The 22,735-nt window shown below is 38.5% G+C and overlaps 1 protein-coding gene across 4 annotated transcripts; it reads right to left on the bottom strand.

The window, feature by feature from the left end:
- Positions 1-312: 312 nt before the first annotated feature.
- LOC102092638 (arylsulfatase D) lies at positions 313-21,641 on the bottom strand. 4 transcript variants are annotated; one of them, XM_021287623.2, is made up of 12 exons: positions 21,487-21,641; positions 19,111-19,422; positions 18,775-18,824; positions 18,105-18,254; positions 16,995-17,116; positions 15,468-15,590; positions 12,077-12,500; positions 10,260-10,396; positions 9,099-9,233; positions 8,325-8,487; positions 7,918-8,039; positions 313-7,317 (listed from the first exon to the last, which is right to left on the bottom strand). In XM_021287623.2, the coding sequence occupies exons 3-12, from the start codon at positions 18,798-18,800 to the stop codon at positions 6,947-6,949; spliced, it is 1,773 nt and encodes a 590-aa protein (XP_021143298.2). In that variant the 5' UTR covers positions 18,801-18,824; positions 19,111-19,422; positions 21,487-21,641; the 3' UTR covers positions 313-6,946. The 4 variants fall into 4 exon arrangements, with proteins under 4 accessions (XP_021143298.2, XP_021143299.2, XP_064930306.1 ...); XM_021287624.2 differs by lacking the exon at positions 21,487-21,641 and adding an exon at positions 21,007-21,276; XM_065074234.1 differs by lacking the exons at positions 15,468-15,590; positions 21,487-21,641 and adding an exon at positions 21,007-21,287.
- Between the last annotated feature and the right edge of the window lie 1,094 nt (positions 21,642-22,735).

Here is a 22,735-nt window from a genome sequence, read left to right as displayed (position 1 = left end):
AACAGGAGAGCCATAGCTAATGCAGAGGGTGAGCCAACTAACCCTTTTGAGATCAAAGAAGATCAGTCGTCATACCTATGCAAACACCTTGGTGTTTGCATACCAACTCTGGCAGCCTGGCTAACTCCCAATTACGTTATTATAGTTCCTCTGTCTGTGAGTGCTCTGTTTTGCCAATGCAAATACTCATGGTTGCGCAATCTGGCTTGCCTCGCAACTTTGCAGACCCATGGGGGCACCAGACCCCTTTTTTTACTGACTACATGTGCTTATGATGTTTTAAAAAGAGGATACAAATGTGTCATGCTGCAATCCATTGAATAATGGCTTTATTTAAAGACAGGAAAAAGGGTTGAGGTTCTTGGTGTGGACATATCATCGAGAATCCTAAATTGCTCAGAGGCCAAAATAAATATGCATATAAAACACCATGGCAAGGTGGAGAAAACAATCAGAACTTATTACCTAAACACTGATATTATAAATACATAATCACTCTGAATAACATGTAGATCACAAACATAAAGAATTAACCGAAGACTGGCTTTAAATCCAGCCTCCCTAATCATCCAAGCTTAATGGACAGACCAGTTGCACAAAGCCTAAACATCAGTTTTTGCAGGACCAGTATTTTCAATCACAGAAAAAGTCAGCAAGTGCCAAGAAAGGGTTTTTTGTGAAGGAGGTTCCTTGTTAGCACAGTCTTTGTTGCCACATATAGAGACCCAATTCCAGACCAAGACCCTGTCACTCAATGCAGAGACAGAGAATGGGCAGTGCCCCTAAGTGTTAGACATTAAAATGCATAAACTTGTTTTTATGTTTTAAAATGTTCATCAGCAGTCAGTGCTCTTCTGAATTTTGAGGACTGACAAGTAGTAATAAGGTTAAAATGGCATTTGTCTATCAGTTGTATCGATTTTTAAAGAGTCTCATCTAGCATGACTTAGAATCAGAGCCTACTGAGCATACTTGTATTGGTACACTTGCATATTTTAACAACTAAACAGTCATTGTACTTGAAGAATATGCTTGTATAAGATATTAGGTACTTTAAACAAAATGTATTAGTTATAGTCAAAATATGGTAGTTATATTATTAATCTTACAGTCATTAGAATAACAAATTAGTTTGCACTTCAGCAGATATGTGTTGATTTTTCAGTTATGATTACAGATGCTGTGATAGCATTTCTTGACATGTGACTGGGAGACAAAGGCAAAAAGTTTAAAACTTCAGAGACAGTTGTGATTTGCACAGCAGGCAAGATTCCATGGCTTTTGATCCCTTTTAGAAATGAGTGTGGTTTGTTATTGTGGCAGCTGCCCTAAGCAGTACTGCCAGAAATGGGAAGACTGGAAGTTATGAAAAGTCCTTCCTGCTGGGAAGTGCTGTGCAGAGGATAGAAAAAGCAGCTCTGTAGTTCTTACATGGGTCAGTAGCTCAAGGAAAGTACAATCAGATGTGACTAATTTGGTGCACCCATGACTGAAGTAAGCAGGAAACACAGGATGTACTGATCTGGGAAGCCAGTCTACTGCTATCTTTGTCTACAATCCTTTAAAAAGTTTTGGTCTCCTCAGCAAAAAAAAATATCTATTTAAGTGTCTATTTAAGTGTCACAATTTTCTTCCAAAATGTGAAAGTTTTTAAAAATTTTCAGTGCCTTAAAAGAGCTAATGATCATGGAAAATTCAGGGCAACCTTAGCTTTTGGAATGAAGACATAATATGATCATTCATATAGAGTCAGTTTTACTTTTGAAATCTTGGTTTAAGACAATTAACTTACTGATCATTCATTTCTCAGACATTCAAACAGAGAAGGAAGTTGCTCCAGAAACAAAAGTAGCTTTGCAGGGGAACCTATTTTAACTTTCAGTTGATGATGCTGCCTCCCTCAAGACGAGAAATAAAGTCCTTTCCATCACCACTGGTTGTGCTGTAAATTCATGGGCTCTCATCATAACCCTGTTCCTGTGTTTAACAAATTGATAATGAGAAGTAGGTGATCAAACCCAGCAAGGCAGATGATGGTTTTCCAGCAGCATGAAATCAAAGCAGTAAGTCGCCCAAAGGCAGGAGTGTAATGAAGCCAATTATCTGCTTTAAAAAGCCAAAGCTTCACATTGAAGGCTCTCATTGGTCCAGGAGGCTAAGTTATCTGACAGCTATTTGTTAAACTAAGAGGCATTCCATAAAAATGACCAAACCTGTCATTTAAACAGTGATGACTTTGGCCATTGTGAATTCACAGTAAGCACCTTGATGATGGCTTCCTGAAAATATTAATATTTTTAAATGTTAAGAAAAAATACTTAAAATCACTTAGAATCCGCTAGGCCTTGGCATTGCTGTTCCTTTCCTTGATAACATAGATCACAGACAAGAAAGCGGTATGAATCATAGTCTTGAAGAGCCCAAGCTTCTAAAACAAAACAAATATCTCTGGCCTTTTTTTTTTTTATTTATTTATTTTGCCAGCTTTAAGAAGTAGAAAAAACATATTAAGCAAAGGTTAAAATACCATTCTCATTTTACCTGTGTTGCTTAGAAAGAGATTATGAGATTTCATGGAATAAAGGAACACAAGTAATGAGTTTATAAATAGATAAGTAATTTTAGCAATGATCAATAAAAAACTGACTGCCTGATGGGTATACTGACTTCTTTTTTAGCCGAACATTCTGCTCTTTCCCAAACCTGCAGAAAGTCAACTCTGTAACTAGCTCATGTGTTTGAGTTTTGGAAGTGTCTCAATCTTCTGCTGAGCTCAGTAAAATCCTTCAATTAAAAATAAACCCAAAACATTCCTGTGAAGGATACTGAAGTGTACAAGAAAAAAACACTGAAGCACCAAGGAGAAAATAATGGCAACTGAAGCTGAATCTTGAAAACCAGGACAGTAAGTGCTTGCTTTTTATACCATATTACTATTAACTTTTTTTTTTTAATTATTGTTTTTACAGAGAATACAAATGCTTACTTATAAAGTACTATGTTATGATGTGACGCTTAATAGAAATAATGAGACAGTATTGTGTCTATTCGAGTTTCATGGTACAGACAGATACTGTGTAAGGTTTTTTTCTCATAATTCTGATTTTTACGTTTCCAGGTAGTACCATTGATTGCTGACGTTTTGCTCTGGCCCTGAGACGCTGTTTGACAGAAATTGTCAATCTTGCTTGAGACAGCACTCAAGCATAGACATTGCAGATACCAACTTATATATTCAGGCACAAAACTTCTAATCTGTGGGGCCAGGCAGATTTTCAAAATGTTGCATCATGGTCTCCACAGAGGAACACTTAGCTTGAAATACTGAAAACTATGTGATCTTGTTTGTGATTACATGTGGAAGTCAAGCTGAAGCACTTGACCAATGTGTGTTCAGGAGAGTTCAAAACCAGCTTAAAAATACTACTATTATTCTAAAACAAAAAAAGATTAAATACTACTAAAAAAAAAACAACAACAAAACAGGCAATAATTATTTTCTTCTTTAAGCTTCAAAGATCTCCTTTTCAAGAAAACAGACAAATATTTTATGACTAGAGATATCATTAGATTTTCAACAGCTTAATTAGCATGCTCAAATGTTGATTGCTGTTGTGTTTGAAAACTTTTTCAGTATCCAAATTTAGATTTTAGGGGTTTTGTAAGATGCTCTTGAAGTCCATCTTGAACACTATCTAAGTCACCTCAGGCTATGACCAGTATAAATATAACTAGGTGAAAACTGTATTGTGACTATGCAGTAAAAATCAGTCTTAGGCACTGATTTACACTGAAATAGTAGTACATCAATCAGATTAAAAAAAAAAAAAAAGAGTGAACAAACTGAATAATATTTGACAGGGTGTTTCCAAATCCTGTTTTAGTATGGTCTAATGTCCTACAAGTTTTGAACATCCTTCCAGTGATATTTCTCTTCCTGAAGGGCTAAATCTACAAATGATATCATTTGATACAGTTAAATATATTTTATTCTGCATATCTAACTGTCACCTGAAGGTATCTTTTCAAAACAACTTATGCATGTGTGTTTATACAGGAATGTTAGATGAGATGAGTCTTTCATTCAATGGCAGTGAGATATTACTATATCAGCTATTTTAAGACACACACTGGCAGTGATGCCCAGCTGTCTGGCTCTCTCTGGCATCTTCGGCTGATGTCAGTGGGAAGTCTCAGCATAGGATTGAGGAGACTTATCATCTCCTTCACTTCTCCAAGAATGTACACATTGAAACCATTGCAGTACCAGGCAGCTTCTGATAGAGCCGTATATAGTTATCTGTTTTTCAGAGTATTCTGAGGATTCTAGTTTGACAGAATAGCTTTTCTTGAAAGAAAGAACTTCAGAAAATAATATAGTTGTCAAACTGGTGGCTGTTTTATGGGATGAACAAAATTTGATACACGGCTAACAAAAATGGCCCTGTAAACCTGTCATCCTGCCTGTAATGCTGCCTGAAAGGAACGAGTAGGAATCTGCATGGATTTGTTCAGTTACCTGCAGGGCTAAATGATTTAATGTTTCTGAATGGGAGTAATCTGTTACAGGAAATAATATCCATGTTTGTTTACATTTCAGTATGTTTGTTTGCCTTTACATCTCAGCAGAGACTACCACTGTCTTCAACATGTGGGTTATCTATCTCTCACCTGCTCTGACTGATTGTGCCAGCAAGACAGCAATTAATCCTCTCTCCCTTCATGACTCACCATAGGCTGTCCTGCAGAGAGAGAGATCACATGGGACTCAGGGAGTTCCCTAGAAATGGAGCAAGAGCTTTAGTGACTTAGTGGTGATTCCTTGAAACCTAATCAGATGGAGGGCCTGGCCCCAATTTTATGAAGTTTCAGAGGGAAATCAATGAGAAAAGGAGAGGTAGCACAGGCCAGATCGGGGACACATGGTCTCTCTGCTAGTTCTCAGATGTGGCACATTTGTTGCAATGGGGAAAAAGGTTTCTGTCTTGATAGACGTGAAGCTCCCAGGGGAGTGTGCTGGTGAGTGCAGGAATGTGCAGCACCCTGAAGAGCTTTCAATGAACTATTTTTATTTGGCTGAAGAAAGCTTCTCATGAGCTGTTTATCCAAACTATCATAAATAGACTAAAGATGGAAGTTACATAATCTAAAGGGCTATTGCAACACGCATAACATTGGGCAAAATCTCACAAGCATTCTCTATCCTTGGAGGCTAGTCAATCTTTTACCAGTCCCAATGTGTTTCACCTAGAGTATAATTAATGGGGTTTTTTCCTCCTCCTTTTGATGTGACTGTTTAATTCTGGCAGCAATTTTGTTGATGTGTTTTCCAAAGCTTCAAAGAATCTGTGCTCCAAGAAACCGTAATCCAGGGTTGTTAGCAGCAAACCTAGTGTTACTAAATGAGTGTAACCTTGAGCAGCATAGAGCTTGGGAGCTTGAAATAGTGCTCAAGCATAGGCATCAAAGATGCAAACATATATTCAGGGACGAAAAGGTTAATCCATGGGACCACTCAGATTCTCAAAATGGAGCATCTGGGTGAATTATAAGAGAATGTAAAATGCATGAAGTCACAGCATACAATAAAACTTTGGCTTTAAGCTGTAGGGCTTTGTTTACCTGCAGATTTCCTGGTGACTGAATTATGGGAAACAACAGGGAAGATAAAACCAAAATAAACCAAACATTTTTCAAAGGAAATTAACAATTGAAAAGGGCCCTAGCACGTTAGTTTAAAAAATAGTAAAAAAAAAAGTGAAATAAATTGAATGGGCAAATTATATTCTCAGATGCCTATATATTCAGACATACTGGTGTAAACTTGTCTATGCGAACGGATACATGTTATACCCTAAAATGAAAAGCATTACCTGCAAGGCCACTTTAATAAGAACAACTATTTTAACACAAAGAAGGAAATTAATGAATTTACAGCAGCAGAGGAGATGGATCTAAGTAAATCTGGGATGAAAATTTGTGAAGCAAAAAATACCTTAATTATGCATTTTAGAATAATAAATTAAAGTTTGTTTGTTTTTATATTTAGTGTTGGGCATCTCTCAAAAGAGTATTTTTCTGAACCTACTGCATGCTAGCAGGAACCTGTTGTGGCTGAGATGTGAACGATGTGAACAGCAAAGTAACTTGTGCAATTCTGTGCCCGAATGACTGAAGTGTTTATCAGTGTGGCACTTCTGTGACCACCAATGCCCCTACGCCCTTGCTAGTGCTGCTTAGATAGCTGGGTGCAATGGGAGCTTTGGAAAGGGAAAATCTTTTCCCTTTTGTGTTCTTCATCAAAAGAGGATGACTCCAATCAGAGGAGTCTCACCTTTATCAGAAAACGCAGACAGGCGTTACCCAGTGTGTCATGTTTCCGAGCTTTATGCGTCACCTGGGAAATTTCTCCTGATCCAGAAGCCCCAGGCTAACCAACTGCCATTGTCACTGCTGCTGGCAAGACTAGCTACAAGGAAGGAAGGAAGCTACTTTTAAAGGAGATTCTGTGGGGAACTGTGGGTAAAACTATTTTGGAGGCAGTGGTCTGCAAAAATTCTTTATAGCAAGACCTTATGCATCACCAGTGAGGATAACAGAGCTAAGGGAGATCTAAATCCACACATTATTTGGAAATACAGAGCAAAAAACATAAGTTATGTAATTACTTGTGCAGCTCTAATCTTGGCCTGCTTCAGTGCATTTGAACTATTCATTCAGTTGCCAACAGATGCAAGTGCAAACATGTTCTTCAGATCATTCTGCCTTGCTGTCTCCCATAGAGTGTCCAGCCTAAAGCCACATTTATCAAATACTGTGCCAATCACTGGAGCAATTCTCATATAAAGGCTCCATCAAAACAACCAACCAACCCATCAATCAACACCCCAAAGGAAACACTCTTGATCTAAAAATGCTTTTGAGGAAGTAACATTGGTTCTTTCCTTTATAGATTGGCAAGTTCATTATCACCTTCCTTATCACACCAACAGAATGGGAATGTCCCACAGCATGGCTGTAGCCACGGTTTCCATACCACATTGGACAAGGAGAGCTGCTCTGGGACTGGAGTCAGTGTACTGCGATGCTCCTCTATGGCTCTTCCAATCTTCCTTATCACAACGTCAAAGAGGGGCTCGGTGTCAGCTGACAGAGGTTTGGCTTCAGAAGGGTCTCGCGAGAGATCAAACAGCAGGGGAGGGTCATGATGGGTCACACCTTCCCCAAAACATGGGCAAAATCCTCTATCATAACAAGCCCCAGCCCCGAGTGGACGGAAGATGGGGGTCATGTAATGAGCCTTCCAGATGGCTCCACCTGGCAGGAAAGAAAGAATGCTTGCAATGTCACTGGTGGTTATCACAAGGCATTAGAAGAGTGAATGTTTTTCTAGGGATTGCACTTCATCTCTGCACTTTTTAATTGATAAAATATTGTAATTTCATTTAGAATTAAGTCCATAGAATTAAATCAATAATGCAACATTAATTTTTACATTTTGAAATTTCTCCAAAATTTTCAGCAAGTATAAGTTATTGCTTACTTTGTTTTTTATGAAGACATGAAAAAAGATTTGGATTTTCTATGTCTTGCTTCCTTGTTAAAGTAGCAGAAGGATGGACAAAGGGTTGAGACAAGGACTTCTTCATGAGACAAGGAGGGCATGGACTCCACAGGCCTTTCATTCAGATAGAGAGGTGGGTTAAGGCCCATCTTGAGTTCCAGCAGCCTGTCTGACATGCCATGTGCCTTGAAGCCATGAAGAAATTATTTGTGCCATACAATACATGCTATGAAGTTCTTTACCACCTTACACCTGGAACTACTTGGAAAACTTGGTCCCAGAAAAAATGTGTTAGACAAATGTGCCCTCCCATACATTAAACCTAATTCTTGTGAAAGAAGTTCTGCACTCACTGTCCTTCTGATGCCACCTCACAGCATGTAGGTGAATACCACAGTAATGAAACAGGAACTCGTGCTCTGAGTGCTCAACTGTTCCTTGTAGTAAAGGCATTAGATCCCGGCCATCAATCACCCTAGCAGGAAAAATGGAGACCATCAGACTGGGGTAAGCTGTACAGGATTGTGTTCCTTCTGCATGCCACCTCTTGCTGGAACTGGCAACTTTGAACAAGGGATGTGCTTGTAAAAGATTGCCAAATCTCAAATATAGAGAAGGGGTGACTAAGCTGTGGTAACATTTTTGTCTAGAGAAGGAACAGGAGTGTGAAAGAAAATGTCAGATTTTTAGAATATGTTTCCAAATTAGATTTTCCATCATCCTGGGAGAGAAGGAGAAATAAAAACACTTCTGTTTATACCTGTCTTGGGGTAGTACCCCTCCAGCCAGATGAACAACTGTAGGATAAATGTCCATAAGGCTTGTAGGTTCATCAATAACTGTGCCTGCAGGTAACACTCCTGGCCATCTAAATATCCCTGGGACACGGATTCCTCCTTCCCAGCCTCCCATGGCTTTTCCACCTTTCATAAAAAAAAAGTAATGAATTTTCATTTAAAAAAGCTTCATTTGAAATAGAGACATTTTAGACAAATATTATTGTATTATCATAAGCTAACGTTACCTTTATGAGCCTTCCTTACCATTTTGTTTTTACCACTAAGCTCCCTGTCAACATCAGTGAAAGTGTGTTCACTATATCAGACCCCTTGAGTGACCTTACACACTTATTCCCTTCTATTGTTTTACAAACACATTGCTCCATCAGGTCTCGGTGTGGATACAATTTTCAGGCATTAAATGTTTTCTTAGCCTAGTTCTCCTCCCTCTTTTACAATCCTGTAACATACCTGTTGTATTTAAGGCAATTAATGTTTAGTGAGAAGTTACACAATATTAATAAAAATTATGATCAGTTGCCTCATGAGGAAAGGACAGTTTGGGAATTCATAAAGAACACCTGTACAGGCTAGAACAGACTCAATTTTTAAATCCTAATGAGAATGAGGCTAATTCACTTTTCAATGATAAAACACTGTTACTCCTTGGGCATACAGTCTTATCAAAGCTTTAAGGGTGTCCTAAGTACTTTAATAGTTGTTGCTGGGTTGTAACCATCCCTGACAACTCTTACCTCTGTATATTCCATTCCAGCCACCAAGTTGCCTTTTTCCTTCTTGTCTTTCCAGCCATCCACCATGGTCAGAGGCAAAGTAAACCAGTGTAGTAGTTTTCAAACCTTCCTTGTCAATAGCATCTAGAACCTGGCCTGTAAACACAGGAATATGTGTGTATAAAAAAGCAAAAATATTGCTTATACTACTTAAATTTTAGCCTTGGACTTGTAAATGTTCATCACTAATTTCTTATCTGTATCTGTGTAAGGCTGCTTATTGTTTAAAAGAAGTTTTTTAGGGTTGAGATCTATACTTGTGATTTGACTGTCTGTAAAATCACAGAAAATTTGTGATGTGTTGTAACTCCTTTATTACTAGTATTATAACAAAGGAGTGCAAGAACCACAGTCACAGACTAGAAGCCTGTATTGTAAAGGGCAGAAGTGCCGTGTGCTGTAAATGTTTGGAAATAAAACATGATCCAAGGCCTCAAAAAGTTAGATGTTGCATCAGTGGTGGCCATCATGAGAAATGAGGAAAAAATGTCATGTACCCTTATATTGTCTAGACCACAGTTATTATTTGCATTAAATTACTGACAGGATATCATATGCATTAATAATATGAATATTTTTTATTAAAAAGTCTTTCTTGAGCTGTTCCTGATGTTCTTAATTATATTTGTGGTGTATAAGTGTTTGACAGCAGTCACAGAGAAATAGCTTGGTTATTTACATCTGGTATTAATTTGCTTATCAGTTGTATCACTTTCTGATGTGTCCTACTTAGAAATAGATAAGACATGACCCCAAGAGGCTGAAATTTCCTGATCTTTAGTAACCACAGAAAACTAAATAATTTTCACTTATGTAGTCAGAAGAGCAGACCCCCCTGATGGGAGCCAAGGAGATGTGGTTAAAAATTGTAAATACTAGACCAAAAAAAAAGAATGAACAGAAAGACTCATTTGGCCCGAGACTGGAGGAAATAAAAAGCCAATGCTGTAAGCCAACAGTGCTCATACAAGATTGAAAGAAGCTCACGAAAAACTTAGGACTTTAGTCCTGCTTGTTTTTAATGTTCTTCCTTGTTCTTTTAATAACAACTACATCTTTATTATATATTCAGACCTAGGTATAAGGTCATTGGAGACATTGTTATTTGCTATGGTAACTTACCCACCATCCAGTCCATCTCCTCTACATTGTCTCCGTATAAACCGTGTCTGCTTCTCCCAAGAAACTTCTCTGTGGTGAGGAGGGGAGTATGGGAATGTAAAAAGGAAAGAAAGAGGAGAAATGGCTTGTGCTTATTTCTAAAAAACAGAAATTAAAACTTTGTTATTGGAGGGGAAGGTTCTCAGTACATGCAGAGGTCAGTAGTAATGGAAAATGGTATTATGATTTGCATCTATATATTTCAACAATCACTCCAGAAACATCTTACTTTGTAAATTATTAGACCCCAGTAATTAGGATCTATCTGATAAAATAATGTTTGGCTTATATAAAATGAACCTCTTTTTTTTCCCAGAATCATAGAGAAAAAAGTTCTAGATTGAAGCTCCATTTTCTGCTCTTGCAAACAACCACTGTGCCACTGAAACAAAGGCAGCAGGTTTGTCTCCCACCAGCTGTTGCCCACATATCAGTCTGTATGGTAAGGCTACCTCACAGCTTGTGATGGTTGCAGTGCCCTCTAAACCACCTCAATACTTGAGCAAGCCAAGCATGTTGGGAGAGAACATTCCCATTATGCAGGTGTAGTGAGCCAAAGGAGTGAGGTTCTCAGAGCTCCTACCGTATGGGAAAAAACCCTCCTGTGTGGGAAAGGTGGCAACGATGGGTCGCTTCTGGCACCTGGAACACCTGCTACCTGGATTGTAGCCCGAGCAGGATGGTACCAGAACTTCATGATCTGAATAGTTCTGGATGTAGACAAATGGTGGAAAGCACCAGAAATTACCTCACTCTAAGTGTGGCCAGGGTGGAAATTCACTGACTAAAGTCAATGATGTTGCAAACAGACATCCTAAAGTGAGACCTTTTGAGCTCTCCTGGTGGCAGCAGCTGTGACCAGCATCTCCCTCTGATGGCAACGCCTGACAGAGAGAGTTTTGTGACAATTCAGTGATCATTTACTGATGATTTCATGAGGATTTGGAGGCCTAATTTCATGAGGACATAGACAAAGAGATTTCTCAGGTTTCAACTATCACCCATTGAGAATGCTGACACATTGAAAGTGAGTAGTTTGCTAAGCTCCAGAGAGAAATTTTACCAGTAGGTATACCTATGTATATATTCATATATGTATGTATTAATGTGCACAAGTGTGTGTGTGACTTATAAACTTTTCTGTCTTTATCCCTGTATCTATGTGTGTGTTTATGTGTATATGACTTGATTTATTCCTTTTATATCTTGCTATTATTGTGTCTGTAATAAAGTTACTGTTTTAATTATAACAAATCCTATTGAATTTCTTTACCTCACTTAATTAATCAACTATTGACCAAATACTATTAGAAATTGTATATAAAACCTGTGATCTACCTCGATAAATTACAAATCACTGCTAAACTGATACAGTGTTAAAATCCATTCTATGACAGAGCTCTGCTGCTTTCCCAGCCCACCCATGCATTTCTGCCATCAGCTGCTAACCCTTAAAACTGCTATGTTGGTGTCATTGGTAGAAACACGTATTTCCTCAACACAGCCTAGAAATGTTCAATCCAACCCGTGGAAGCCTGGAAGTGTTCTCAGCTTTCATGAAGCTAGGAATAACAGACATCCCTAAGCAGCAGCTATTTTTTTTTGTTTGTTTAATAATATAATATCGTTACTAATATTATTAATGATTAATAGGCACAATAATACTTAAAATCCTATATACTAAAAATTATAAACACTTCACATGGGAAAGTGCTATTTAAAAATTGCAAGACAAGTGAGAATCAGAAAAATTTGTGATCAAAGGAAACACACTTTACCTTTCAATAAATGAAATGGACTCTCTCAAGATAAGAGGTGTAGTCCTGTCTGTCACCATTGGCTGCTCAGTAACTTCATAGTTTCTCATCATAATGCAGTTCCAGTATCGTACAAACCCGTAACTTGAGAACCAGGACAGGAAGAACAGGAGACTAAACCCAGCAAGGCAGCTCAACGTTTTCCAGCGGACTGAAATCAAGCCCATCAGCCTTCCCAGGGCAGCGGTGAATGTAACAAGGGCAATCATCTGAGTGTAAAGCCGGAGTCTCCTTCTAAAGGCTCTGTCCATCTCTGGTGGTTCTGTTGGTTGGCAGTCACTTATTAGTGTAAAAGGCATCCCATAAAAATAGTCAAACCCATGTTTTAAAGGATGATGACAATGGTCGTTGCGGGATATACAGTTAACACCTTGATGCCACTTCCCTGAAAATACAGATTATTAAGATGTAAAGACATGGTATTTAAAAATGGGCTTTACCTCACACAAAACCTTTCTCTAAAGATGGTTGAGTTTTCTCCTACTCATGATAACTTCTTAATCCTATACATATAAGATAGATACGTGTAGGATATCCATATATACGTGTAGACTGAGTATGTACTGATATAATGGGATATATGTTATGTTGATGAAAGTAAACAAATTATAAATTTCCAAAAAAGTTATTGGTGCTCCATGCATATATTAATGCCTTGTAGCTTTGACTAAATTTAAAAACTAGACTATAAAAGGAACTAGAAATTGCAAAAAAAATCAGATTTTCAGAACTGAGCAAATGTGTGCCCTTCCTGGAGACCTGTCAGATATGACATAGGAGGAAGAAGACCTTTATTAAACACAGGGCAAAATGCCATTGTTCTGTTGTCATGTTGTCTCTTTACCTACAAGGTGCTATGCAGATGGGTTTCTGGCAAGTTTTGAACAGCTTAGTGTCAGGACTATGGCAACACTCAGTGACATGTTGGTGCTAGACTGATTAGGGAAGCTATGGATGATATAGCTAAGTAACCAGCAGTTCAACAGTGGGTTTAGCAGACAAACCACCAAATCCAGAAGAATTTGAACTCAGGAGATCAGGATTTCTCATGAAGCTGTACATATATAAGTAGTTTTGCTGATAATATTGCTGCATACTGGATGAGAATAAAAGGCTTTGTTTTATAAGTATTGTTGCTATTTATTTGTATTTCATCAAATTTGATAAGTCAAAGCCACTTCCTTTTAAGTTCTGAAATCTCCATGTATCAAAAGGAACATCTTATGACATTTTGCAATACAATTTGTTCTCTTTTATCCACACATGTCCACTATTACGACAAATGGCATATCAAAACCATGCTTTTGCTTCCCCTCCACTTGTTCCAAACAGACTGGTTAGATGCTTACATGGAGACATGAAAAGTTGACTCATTTGGCTTAGACACCGAGGCTTGTGAATATTTGAATTAAGCAATCAAAATGTACTTCTCGCCAGAGAGATGGAGTTTAATGGCATTTGATGATCTTTGATGTAATGCAGGCCTTAGATACAAGTTCTATAGATAAAAATTAACTTTTAGAATTTTACTTGAAAACTAACTTGCAACTAATTCTTATTGTGGAGTAAGGAACTATGTACTTACAGAAGGAGATTATCCTAAACAAATAGTTGACTATGTTACCAATACATATAGTAGCAGCTGACCCCGAGTAGGTTTCAATAGAATTGCTGTGCATTACAATAGGAGCAGAAAAACCTGCTTCATAGGAAAAAAAAAGCATCTGTTTTTTGGTTTTAAATATAAAGAAATACTGAAAGTTCTATTCTAGATGGATTAATTGCTTTCAGCTAAAACGTCTTCTCAGTTTACCTTTTGACATATTTAGAGCCAGCTGTAGAATGAAACAGGTTTGTAATCAATACATAGATGTATTGGTCATAAATACAGGCGCAGCTTAAGTGTCCTTGGACTTCAGATGCACTCCAACACCTAAATCTCCAGCTGAAGTTGACAAATGCTTCTGACACATTACAAAAGTCTCAAATCTCCAGAAGACAAACTAAGTGTATAATAAAGATAAATTGATCTTTGAGGGTATATGTTATACAACATTGGCTTTCTGACTACAAAGAGTGTGCAAAGCATTTCCCAACAAAAAGTCTCATTATCATATCAAGTTGCAGGTTATTAATAAGATTTAACTTTGCAGTTAAACTGGTTGTGCTTGGAGCAAAACAATCCCATTCAGGTGAGACTATTCAGTGTTCATTCAACTGTGGTAATGTGGATAGATGTGTAAGATTTCTTGCATCATGACTTGAATGTAAAGTTGTACTTATGCGTTTCTTTCTGTCAGGTATCACCAGTGCTTTCTATCATCCCCTACAATGCAATTAATCAGAATTTGTCAATGTAGTTAAACTAAGTGATGCTCTCAGTGTCTGTAGGGTGATTTTAGCTGAGATGCCCACAGGGAAAATGCCAGACCATTTTGCTAGCTAGCTTCTGGGAGGGGTGCAGCACAATCTCCCTGCAGGACAATTCCTTTAGCAAAGTGGAGACAAATCAGATTGTTTTGTCAGTGATTACATGCTGAACCCAAGCTGAAGCGCATGGCTAATAAACATGGCCTTTTTAATAAGCTAAAACAACTAAACTAGTATTGCTGCAGAAATAAGAGGAGAAGAAGGTTCAGCAATACAGACCTTAAAATATTCTGAGAGATTTGCTTAATATTGTCCTGTATGGTTTAGATTTATTCTGCTGAATTAATACAAATCCATTCCTGCTGACACTTTTATTAGTAAGTTCAGTTTATTTGTGCAGCCAATATTTTTATGTGTCAGACATTGATTTTGGATATTGACATTTAGATGCCCGTTTGTGGGCTGTACTGAAAGCTCAGGGAATTATAGTGGCATGTTGTAATTAAAGAAAAAATAATTGCTTTGTTTCTGAAAGGTCAAATCCTGCAATATTATGAACTGATTCTATTGTTTTAAGTTGCAGCTCTTCCCTTTTGTTGTCAATCTGCTCTGAGCTGTGTGAAGCATCATCATGCATATTTATATAGCACTCATTTCTTAATGAAATAACATTGGAATAATTATCACATACCTAGCAGGATAGCATTCAAGAAATATTAACATACTTTCCATTATATATTTGAACAACCATAGCTGTGCTTGAAAGCAGGTCAACCTTAAGACTGTTCTTTTTATTAGATGCCTATTCTTTTAGGAGAGATTATTTTTGGCCAGGATTTCTTCTTACAAGATATTCTTAAATCAGGAAATAAAAATATTACAACTGAGGTATGAGCAGTTGCTAACTATATTTAAACAAATCTTTTGACTGAGATATGCACATGAAACACATTCTAGGCCATCCTAAGGAGCATACCCATACCTATCAGTCCTGTGCTGTAGCCTTGCTGCTGCAATATTTTGGCAAAAGTGGTTTCATTTGGAGGAAGCCCTCCTGAGCCACCATTCCAAAAAATAACACGGTAATTGTTTACAGCATCCATTCCTAAAAAATACAGTAATAAATAATCTTAGTAAGTATAACTGGTACAGTACTTTTATCAGACATACTTTCTTGTTTCCTGGTTTCACTGATATTATAGTGTTAAACATGTATCCTAATGCTGTTTGTTTGGGGAAATGAATCTAAGACTCAAGACAAGATTAAGAAAGAGTTAAATCTCTCAGTTATGGAATATTTATTCTTCCTGTTTTGTATACTGAGACATTTCATTTCCTTTTATTCAGAATGGCATAGTTGTACAGGAGCTTTTATATGTCACAGTGGCATCCAGGCTCTACCAAGTGCACTCACTTAGTGTGACTGTGTGGGCAGGGGACAGACACTTCAGCCTTCTGTCAGCCTCAAACTCCAACTTGCAGAAGGCTGCCTGGGAACTCAAAATTTCCCTGCACAGTGGTATAGCTCATGTCTGAAACCCACAGAGTTTGGCACCACAATCTTCTCCTCACCTGCAGGTTTACATCCTGTTATTTAAGATTACATACTGGCTATAACCCCATCATACAATGTCATGTGAAGTACAATCTGTCACAGACACATTGAATATCTTGGCCCTGTTGTTACAGTGGGAGAGAGTCTGTACAAGATCGTGTGGATTTTCAAGCAATTTACCTCAGTGGGAGCTGTCATGATAAAAGTAAAACAACATGTCAGCTTCAAAATGCCTCAGGAACGAAGGCCATGAATATAAGAGAGTTGATGTTAGAAACATGTAGATCTGTTTGCTTTCATACCTCTTCATCTCAGGGATGCAGTTTGACAGGTTAGTATGTTTAATTCAAAACCAGAATTGGGAAAAATAGTATAACTGCCAAACTGTTGTTTCATAGGGTAGATGAATTTTGACACATAGGTAACAAAGCTTTCCTATAATGCATCGTCCTGCACCTCGACTGGAGGGAACAGACACACATCTGCATAGATCTGCTCTGCTCCCTGCAGGGTTGAGCTGTTTCTGATATCCAATGAGGAATCACCCACGACAGAAATTCATGCAACTGGTGCTTTAGAATTGTGTTGTTACTATTATCCATGTTCTGCATAATGACTGTTTTGAATCTAACAATTTCTACTAACTCAATTCTGGCTGCAATCTGTGCAATAGAGCACTAAGAGGCAATGAACATTGTGAGCTGGGAGGAAACAAACTGCTCTGCAGAGCTGGTTCTTTTCTGCCTCAGGGTGGTTCACTGTATCCCATAAATAGAGATACCACCCTGAAGGTACTAGACCTAGCTGGTGTGTCTTTATCTGCCTCAATGAGGGATGAGGTCTGTGGCATCCCTTCTATTTGCACACTCTCATTTATTTTGTGCCCATTATGTGACATGGTTCCCTTCAACATGAAAGCAATATTTAAAGTTTGCTTAGTTTTGCAAGGCAAACCTGATCGGAGGGGATATCTTCCGGTGAGGAAAGCTGCTCTACTAGGGGTGCAAAGTGGAGCGGCAGCAATATGTTGGGTCAGTTTCACTCCTTCCTTTGCCAGGCGATCAATGTTCGGGGTCCTAAAAATGTAACCAACACTGTCAGGTAACATTCAGGGAGTCTGCAAGGGAAAGGGGATGAGGAAAAATATACTTATCTTTATTTTGGAAAGTTTATTCAATTTGAAGATGGCTTTTTAAAAAAAAAAAAAAAATTAATTTTCTCGTGTGATGAGGAAATATTTTTTTTTTTTCTTCATTACCAACCGCTATCAGGATAAATTTCAAGCCAACAAATCCTTCCTGTTTCCCAAGTCCTAAAAAGGGCCTTATAGAAATCTACCCCACTGCTCTTGAGAAGAAAACTCATGCCTTCAGGATGACACTATGCTGAAGTGGAGGCCCAGCCATGCAGAGCCCCATCGGCTGCCTGTGATCATCAGCTACCAATCAGAAACTTGCCAGCTGGTGTCAATCAGGGTGAGATTCTGAAAACTTTTCTGGATGAGGGTAGTGACCATACCAAATTTTCTTTTTTTTCAAAGAAGTGACAAGCTGGTGGGAAGCCAGCAGGCAATTCCATGGCACAGTTTTCAAAGAGAAGGACAATTTTTTGTCCTTTGGTTTGAAAAATATTTCTTAGTAACACAGATCACTGCAGTGATTTATACTATATTTTGATGTGCGACTGGGAAAGAAAGACAAAAGAGAGTTAAATGAGGTAAGGAGCCCTGATATATTAAAAGTCTGAACGACATTTCTATCTTCAGTTATGTGTAAGAACTTCATGTTTCCCAATATCAGGCTTGTAAGGAATACACAAGAACGGTTGACATTCCCACAACAAAGCACCTTGTGATGGCAGAGCTCATTCTGGGAGTGCCTCTAGGCTGTGAGATAATCCTGGTAGTGCTTTACATTTACCCTTAATTGCACCCATGGGGAATCCTCCCATTTCTTCTGGAAATGAACTCGAAGAGAGCTCTAATAGCTGGTGATGGGCAGATAGCCGCAGTCTTACATCAGATAACACACCAGTTCTGTTCACTATTCTGCTTAGTTTTCTTACCTGATAGTGTCATTCCCATAGCAACCTACATCCCCTATGCCGAGGTCATCAGCCATCAACAGGACGATGTTGGGCTGTGTGACAATGGAAAGCTGTGTCAGTGGTGGCTGCACAAGCAGACCAAAAATCAGGGGTGTGACCAGGGATGTCCTGAAACACAGAAGAAGGAAAGAAGCTGATGACCTGACCATTTATCTCTTCCACTGCAAGCGACTGTTGGCCCTCCCATCTCTGCCCAGATGTAGATGACGTGTTACATTTTGATCACTGACCCAAACAGATGTCACAAAAAGGAAAATATCAGGACCATAATTTTAAAATCCCCCCTTTCTAGTTGTTTACAAACTTCCTATGAGCAGTCTCACTTGATAATTTGCGTGTGACAGGTAACATGTAAGTTATTTTGCTTCAGTGTTTTTTAGAAGTTGGTCTGGGAAACTGAGAATGTGATCAACTTCCTCTGGCATCCTTCTTGCCCAGAATGGGACCTTTGTGTTGTGAAAAAGATAAGAACAAGAAGAACAAACAAGTAAAACCAAAATCAAGTTGTGAGTGTACTTTATAGATAAACAACCCTACTTTGTTACTGTACAGTATTATGTCATTATTAAACTTTGTTCACTTTAGGTCTAAGTATCATTTAACAATAAAGAATTAACTTTTTGCTTACCAATAAGGTATTAGTTGCCAAATCATTTCTACATTTGGAGTGTTCAGATCCTGCAAAACCAAGAGAGAAAGCCTTGTCATGTTCACATCTTCTTAGAAGTCACTCCAATAGAAAGAGATTAAAAACCTAATGAAATCCTATCACCATTCTCTGTATTATTTACTTCAGTGGTTCTCAGAACAAACCCTAAATGAAGAAGAGTAAAGGCATTGACTTTAATTTTAGTTGCTAGCACTTTTTCACTTCTTGGAGGAATTTTTTTTATAGAAAAGTTTATTTTAAAATAGCAAAAAATTATCTTTTGTTACATAACTCAGCTGTATGAAAGATACTTACTGTTCAGAAAGGAAGAGGTTTTTAAAGTCCAGTCCTCAATATCATTTATTTTTCTGTAATTGCAAAGAGAGTAGCAGCCTTCTTCTTTACATGAAGTGTCAAGTTTTCTTTCAGGCTTGTGAGACAGATCTTTGTTTGTAGAAATTCTAGCTGTCCTCTTTCAATGCTGACATTTCCTTAGAAGACAATGAATTTGTGACCTCTGAGCTGAGCCTTTTCCTTCTATGTAGGTATCACATTTCAGGGTGCGATGGTCTTTCCCTCCTCTCCGCACAGCTTTCTGCAAAGTTTCCTCTGGGGTTTTCTCTTTCACTGCCAGAACAAGTCAAACTTTTTAAAGGCTCAGAAGTGAGGGCCAAATGATCTTGGTAAAGCTTTAAAATAGACTTCCTTCAAATTTATCCCATGTTTAGTTAAACTATCCCAAACATCTCAATTTTATAAATTATGTTTGTTTCACATTTTGTTTTCCAGAAATTATAGTATTTAGCAGCTTAGTAAATACTCATAGTTCTTACATTTTATTCATCAACACTACAGGCCTCAATGGGAAAATTTTAATTTCTGTGCTTAGGAAATTGTCATCCAAACAGCCCTAAGCACTTATTTACAATCATCAGTGCTGATAAAGCCTCTCTAGTCCACAGATACTCAGCTTCCTGCAGTTGGATTTATGTCTTTGCTGCATCCTAGGTATGTATGGGAAAGACACTGGAAAACACTTCAGCCATCTTTTACATATACATACCATGTGCTTCCAAAACAGCTGAAATGAAAGCGAGTTGGAAATATTCAAATTGAATTGTGTAATTGGTTGTCACTAACTGCCTGTACTTCACGGCAGAGATACACTGGCTCAAAGCACATGCAGGAGCTCAAGGCTGAGTTTCCTCAGAAGCTGCCTTAAAATAACAGATCATATACAGAAAACACTGCACTGGCTGCTATTGTTCCTGTCAAGACATTTCCTTACAGAGAGGTGACAGGGGTCCAGTCAGAGAAACTTCAGCAGCTCAGGTGGGGACAAGAGGGACAGTGAAAGCATCTTGCCCTGTTTATCCCTTTTCAGGGAGACGTCAGGGGAGACCCCAGGTCCCTGCCCTGCAGTGCAGCTCTTTGCTCAGCCTCAGCAGCTGGGGCAGCAGCGAGCACCTGCCACCTGATTCAGGCCCAAGCAGTGAGGAGGATGCCTTTTTGGGACCTCTTTGGGACCACTTTGGCCAAAGTGGCACTTCTGCCATGCAGCAATCTGAAGCCACTTTGCTATCTGAATTGAATTCGGCTTAAAGCGAAACTTCTCTCTCTTTCCCATTATTTAACCTCCACAGAGTAATTTAGATTTTTTTCCCTTTATCCATTTTAATAATCCCATGGGGTAGCATATGCATAGCTTGCATATCTTTCATATTTTACTAACTGTACTGTTTTCCTTTACTGACTGAACTCTTTTAACCTATCTTTACTTTTCTATCAAAATATTTATAACATACTGAAATCCCAATTCAAGCCAGCTTGCTTAAAAGAAGATATTCTAATTCTTAGATGCACTCAGATACACTTTTCACAATAACTGTACCTATTTGTGGCATCAGTTTGTCAACACTCACTGAAATGTCTTACAGATAATTCCAGTCAATTTGGTACTGTGAAAATGTCTTTTAAAAATTCCTATTTTGTAGACCTGGTATAGATAAAAGCCAGACTCATGATAACGCATTGCCTGCAGCTCTCACTTTATACACAGGCTTGTGCAAGAATAATGTTGTTGTAAAAGGAAATGCCTTTTAAAAACTTCCTCGAGATATTTTTATCTACAGCAGCAAAAAAAAAAAATTCCAAATGCCCATTAAAATTTTCCTGTGCATTTTCCAACATAGTAAGGGAGGAATACAGTACCTGATCAAGTTACACTCAAGGCAGGCAGCTGACAAACTGGAGCGTGAACTTATTTTCAGTCGACTTAAAATCATTCCCAATTTTTCAGCATGACGACTGCTGCTTAGCACAGCGTCTAACATCTGCTTTTGAAAGCAGTCTCTAAATCTGCCCCAGCTGCTCATGCGCTCTTCGCCACAGGAAAGCTGTGTTATACTGGAGCCTGCAGGCTGCTGGATGGTCTAATTTATCCCAGAGTCTCTTAAACCACATGTCCCACTGCTGATTGCACAATGGTGACATTCATACATGCCTGAGGGTTGGGCCAGGGAACACCAGAAGTTAAAATGTAGTTAAAATGCTTTCTGCCCAAGCAGAGGTTTCTCAAGGGAAGGTCCTCCTTCAAGTCTGAGACACTCCAATGAAAGTCAGTATGAGTAACAGTTTCCCATAAACCTCTCCTCATTTCTATGAAGGAAAACAGAAAATTGCTGTACTTACAAAGCAGCAATTCCTAGTAGAAATAGAAATTGAGCTTATATCTTCATTTTATGGCAGTCCTGAGTGCCTGCAGCGACGACAAGGTCATATCTGTGCATGTGGTGAGAAAGAGTTTTAGGGCGTGGGGAGGAAATGCCGACAAGAGATCTGAATTTACTTTTTCAGAAAATGAGTCATTTGGCTTCACTTCTGAGTTCTGCCTGTTTTTTAATCATCACTCAAAGGGACAAATTAAGGTTACGTGCTGGCTAATGCTTGCTTTCTTGATTTTTCTTGTTTGAGTCCTGTTGTCCGGAGTGTTTCAGGAGAGCATGAGATACTATCAAACAGCATTCTTGCATTACTGACAAGGAATTTCCTGTGTTTTCATACCTTAAAGGAGAAAGGAGACATAGTTATGAGACTGTGGTTCATCGCCAATTGCAGTGCTCAGGCTGGTTTGCTAGTGAAGCACCTCTGAGGCAAGTTACAGCACCACGGGTGATCCTTCCCCAGCTCTCTCCCACCCCAAAATTTCTGTGCTAGAGTGGTTACAGCCAGTATGCACAGGAGAAGTGATGTGCCTGGTTTTCCTTCTCTCAGTGACAGCTTCTTTATTCCCACCCTTGTTATAGCATTTCAATCTGTACCTTTCCATTTCCCTCTCCCCTTCACTGTGCCTTTAGTTTCAGGATTCATTAATGCATATAGGATTTCTTGTTGTCTGATGCCCTCTGCTGCTGTATATTTTCTAAAAAGAAAGCACCTTCTGAGGTTCTGGGTTTTTCTGTCCAGATTGTAATAAATCTCAGCTGGGCCATGTGGGCTGGGAGAGCCCTTCTTGCAGTTGGGGTCTTCTCCACTGCTCTCCTATTCTCCTTGTGTTTTTTTCAGGACTTATTGATAATACTATAGTGTTTGTAACCAAGAACCACAAACTATGACTGGTATATTATTTACTAAAATTAGATTATAGCAGAAAATTAAATGCATATCTATAATTACACCGCAGGAACACATCTTTGTTGTTGTGTACATAGCCCTCTAACACAGAGAGACCTAAACCAGATCGTTGCTGTAAGCAGCACTTGATGAAATCTGGCACTGGGTGTTACCACCTGGGCACATCTACAGTGTAATGAAGAAAAAGGAGGGAGGGTAGTACTTGTGGTCTAAAGACTTTCCTCTCACAGTGACAGCTTGTGCTTATTTTGGTGTCTGATCTCTGAAGGAGGAAAGGGTGAATGCCCTCTCAGTGGCGACACATAAA

The sequence above is a fragment of the Columba livia genome, chromosome 1 (genome assembly GCF_036013475.1).
Source record: "Columba livia isolate bColLiv1 breed racing homer chromosome 1, bColLiv1.pat.W.v2, whole genome shotgun sequence".
NCBI classification, from domain to species: Eukaryota; Metazoa; Chordata; class Aves; order Columbiformes; family Columbidae; genus Columba; species Columba livia.
Note: the sequence above shows the minus strand (reverse complement) of the source record. Positions and strands in the feature narration are given on the sequence as shown.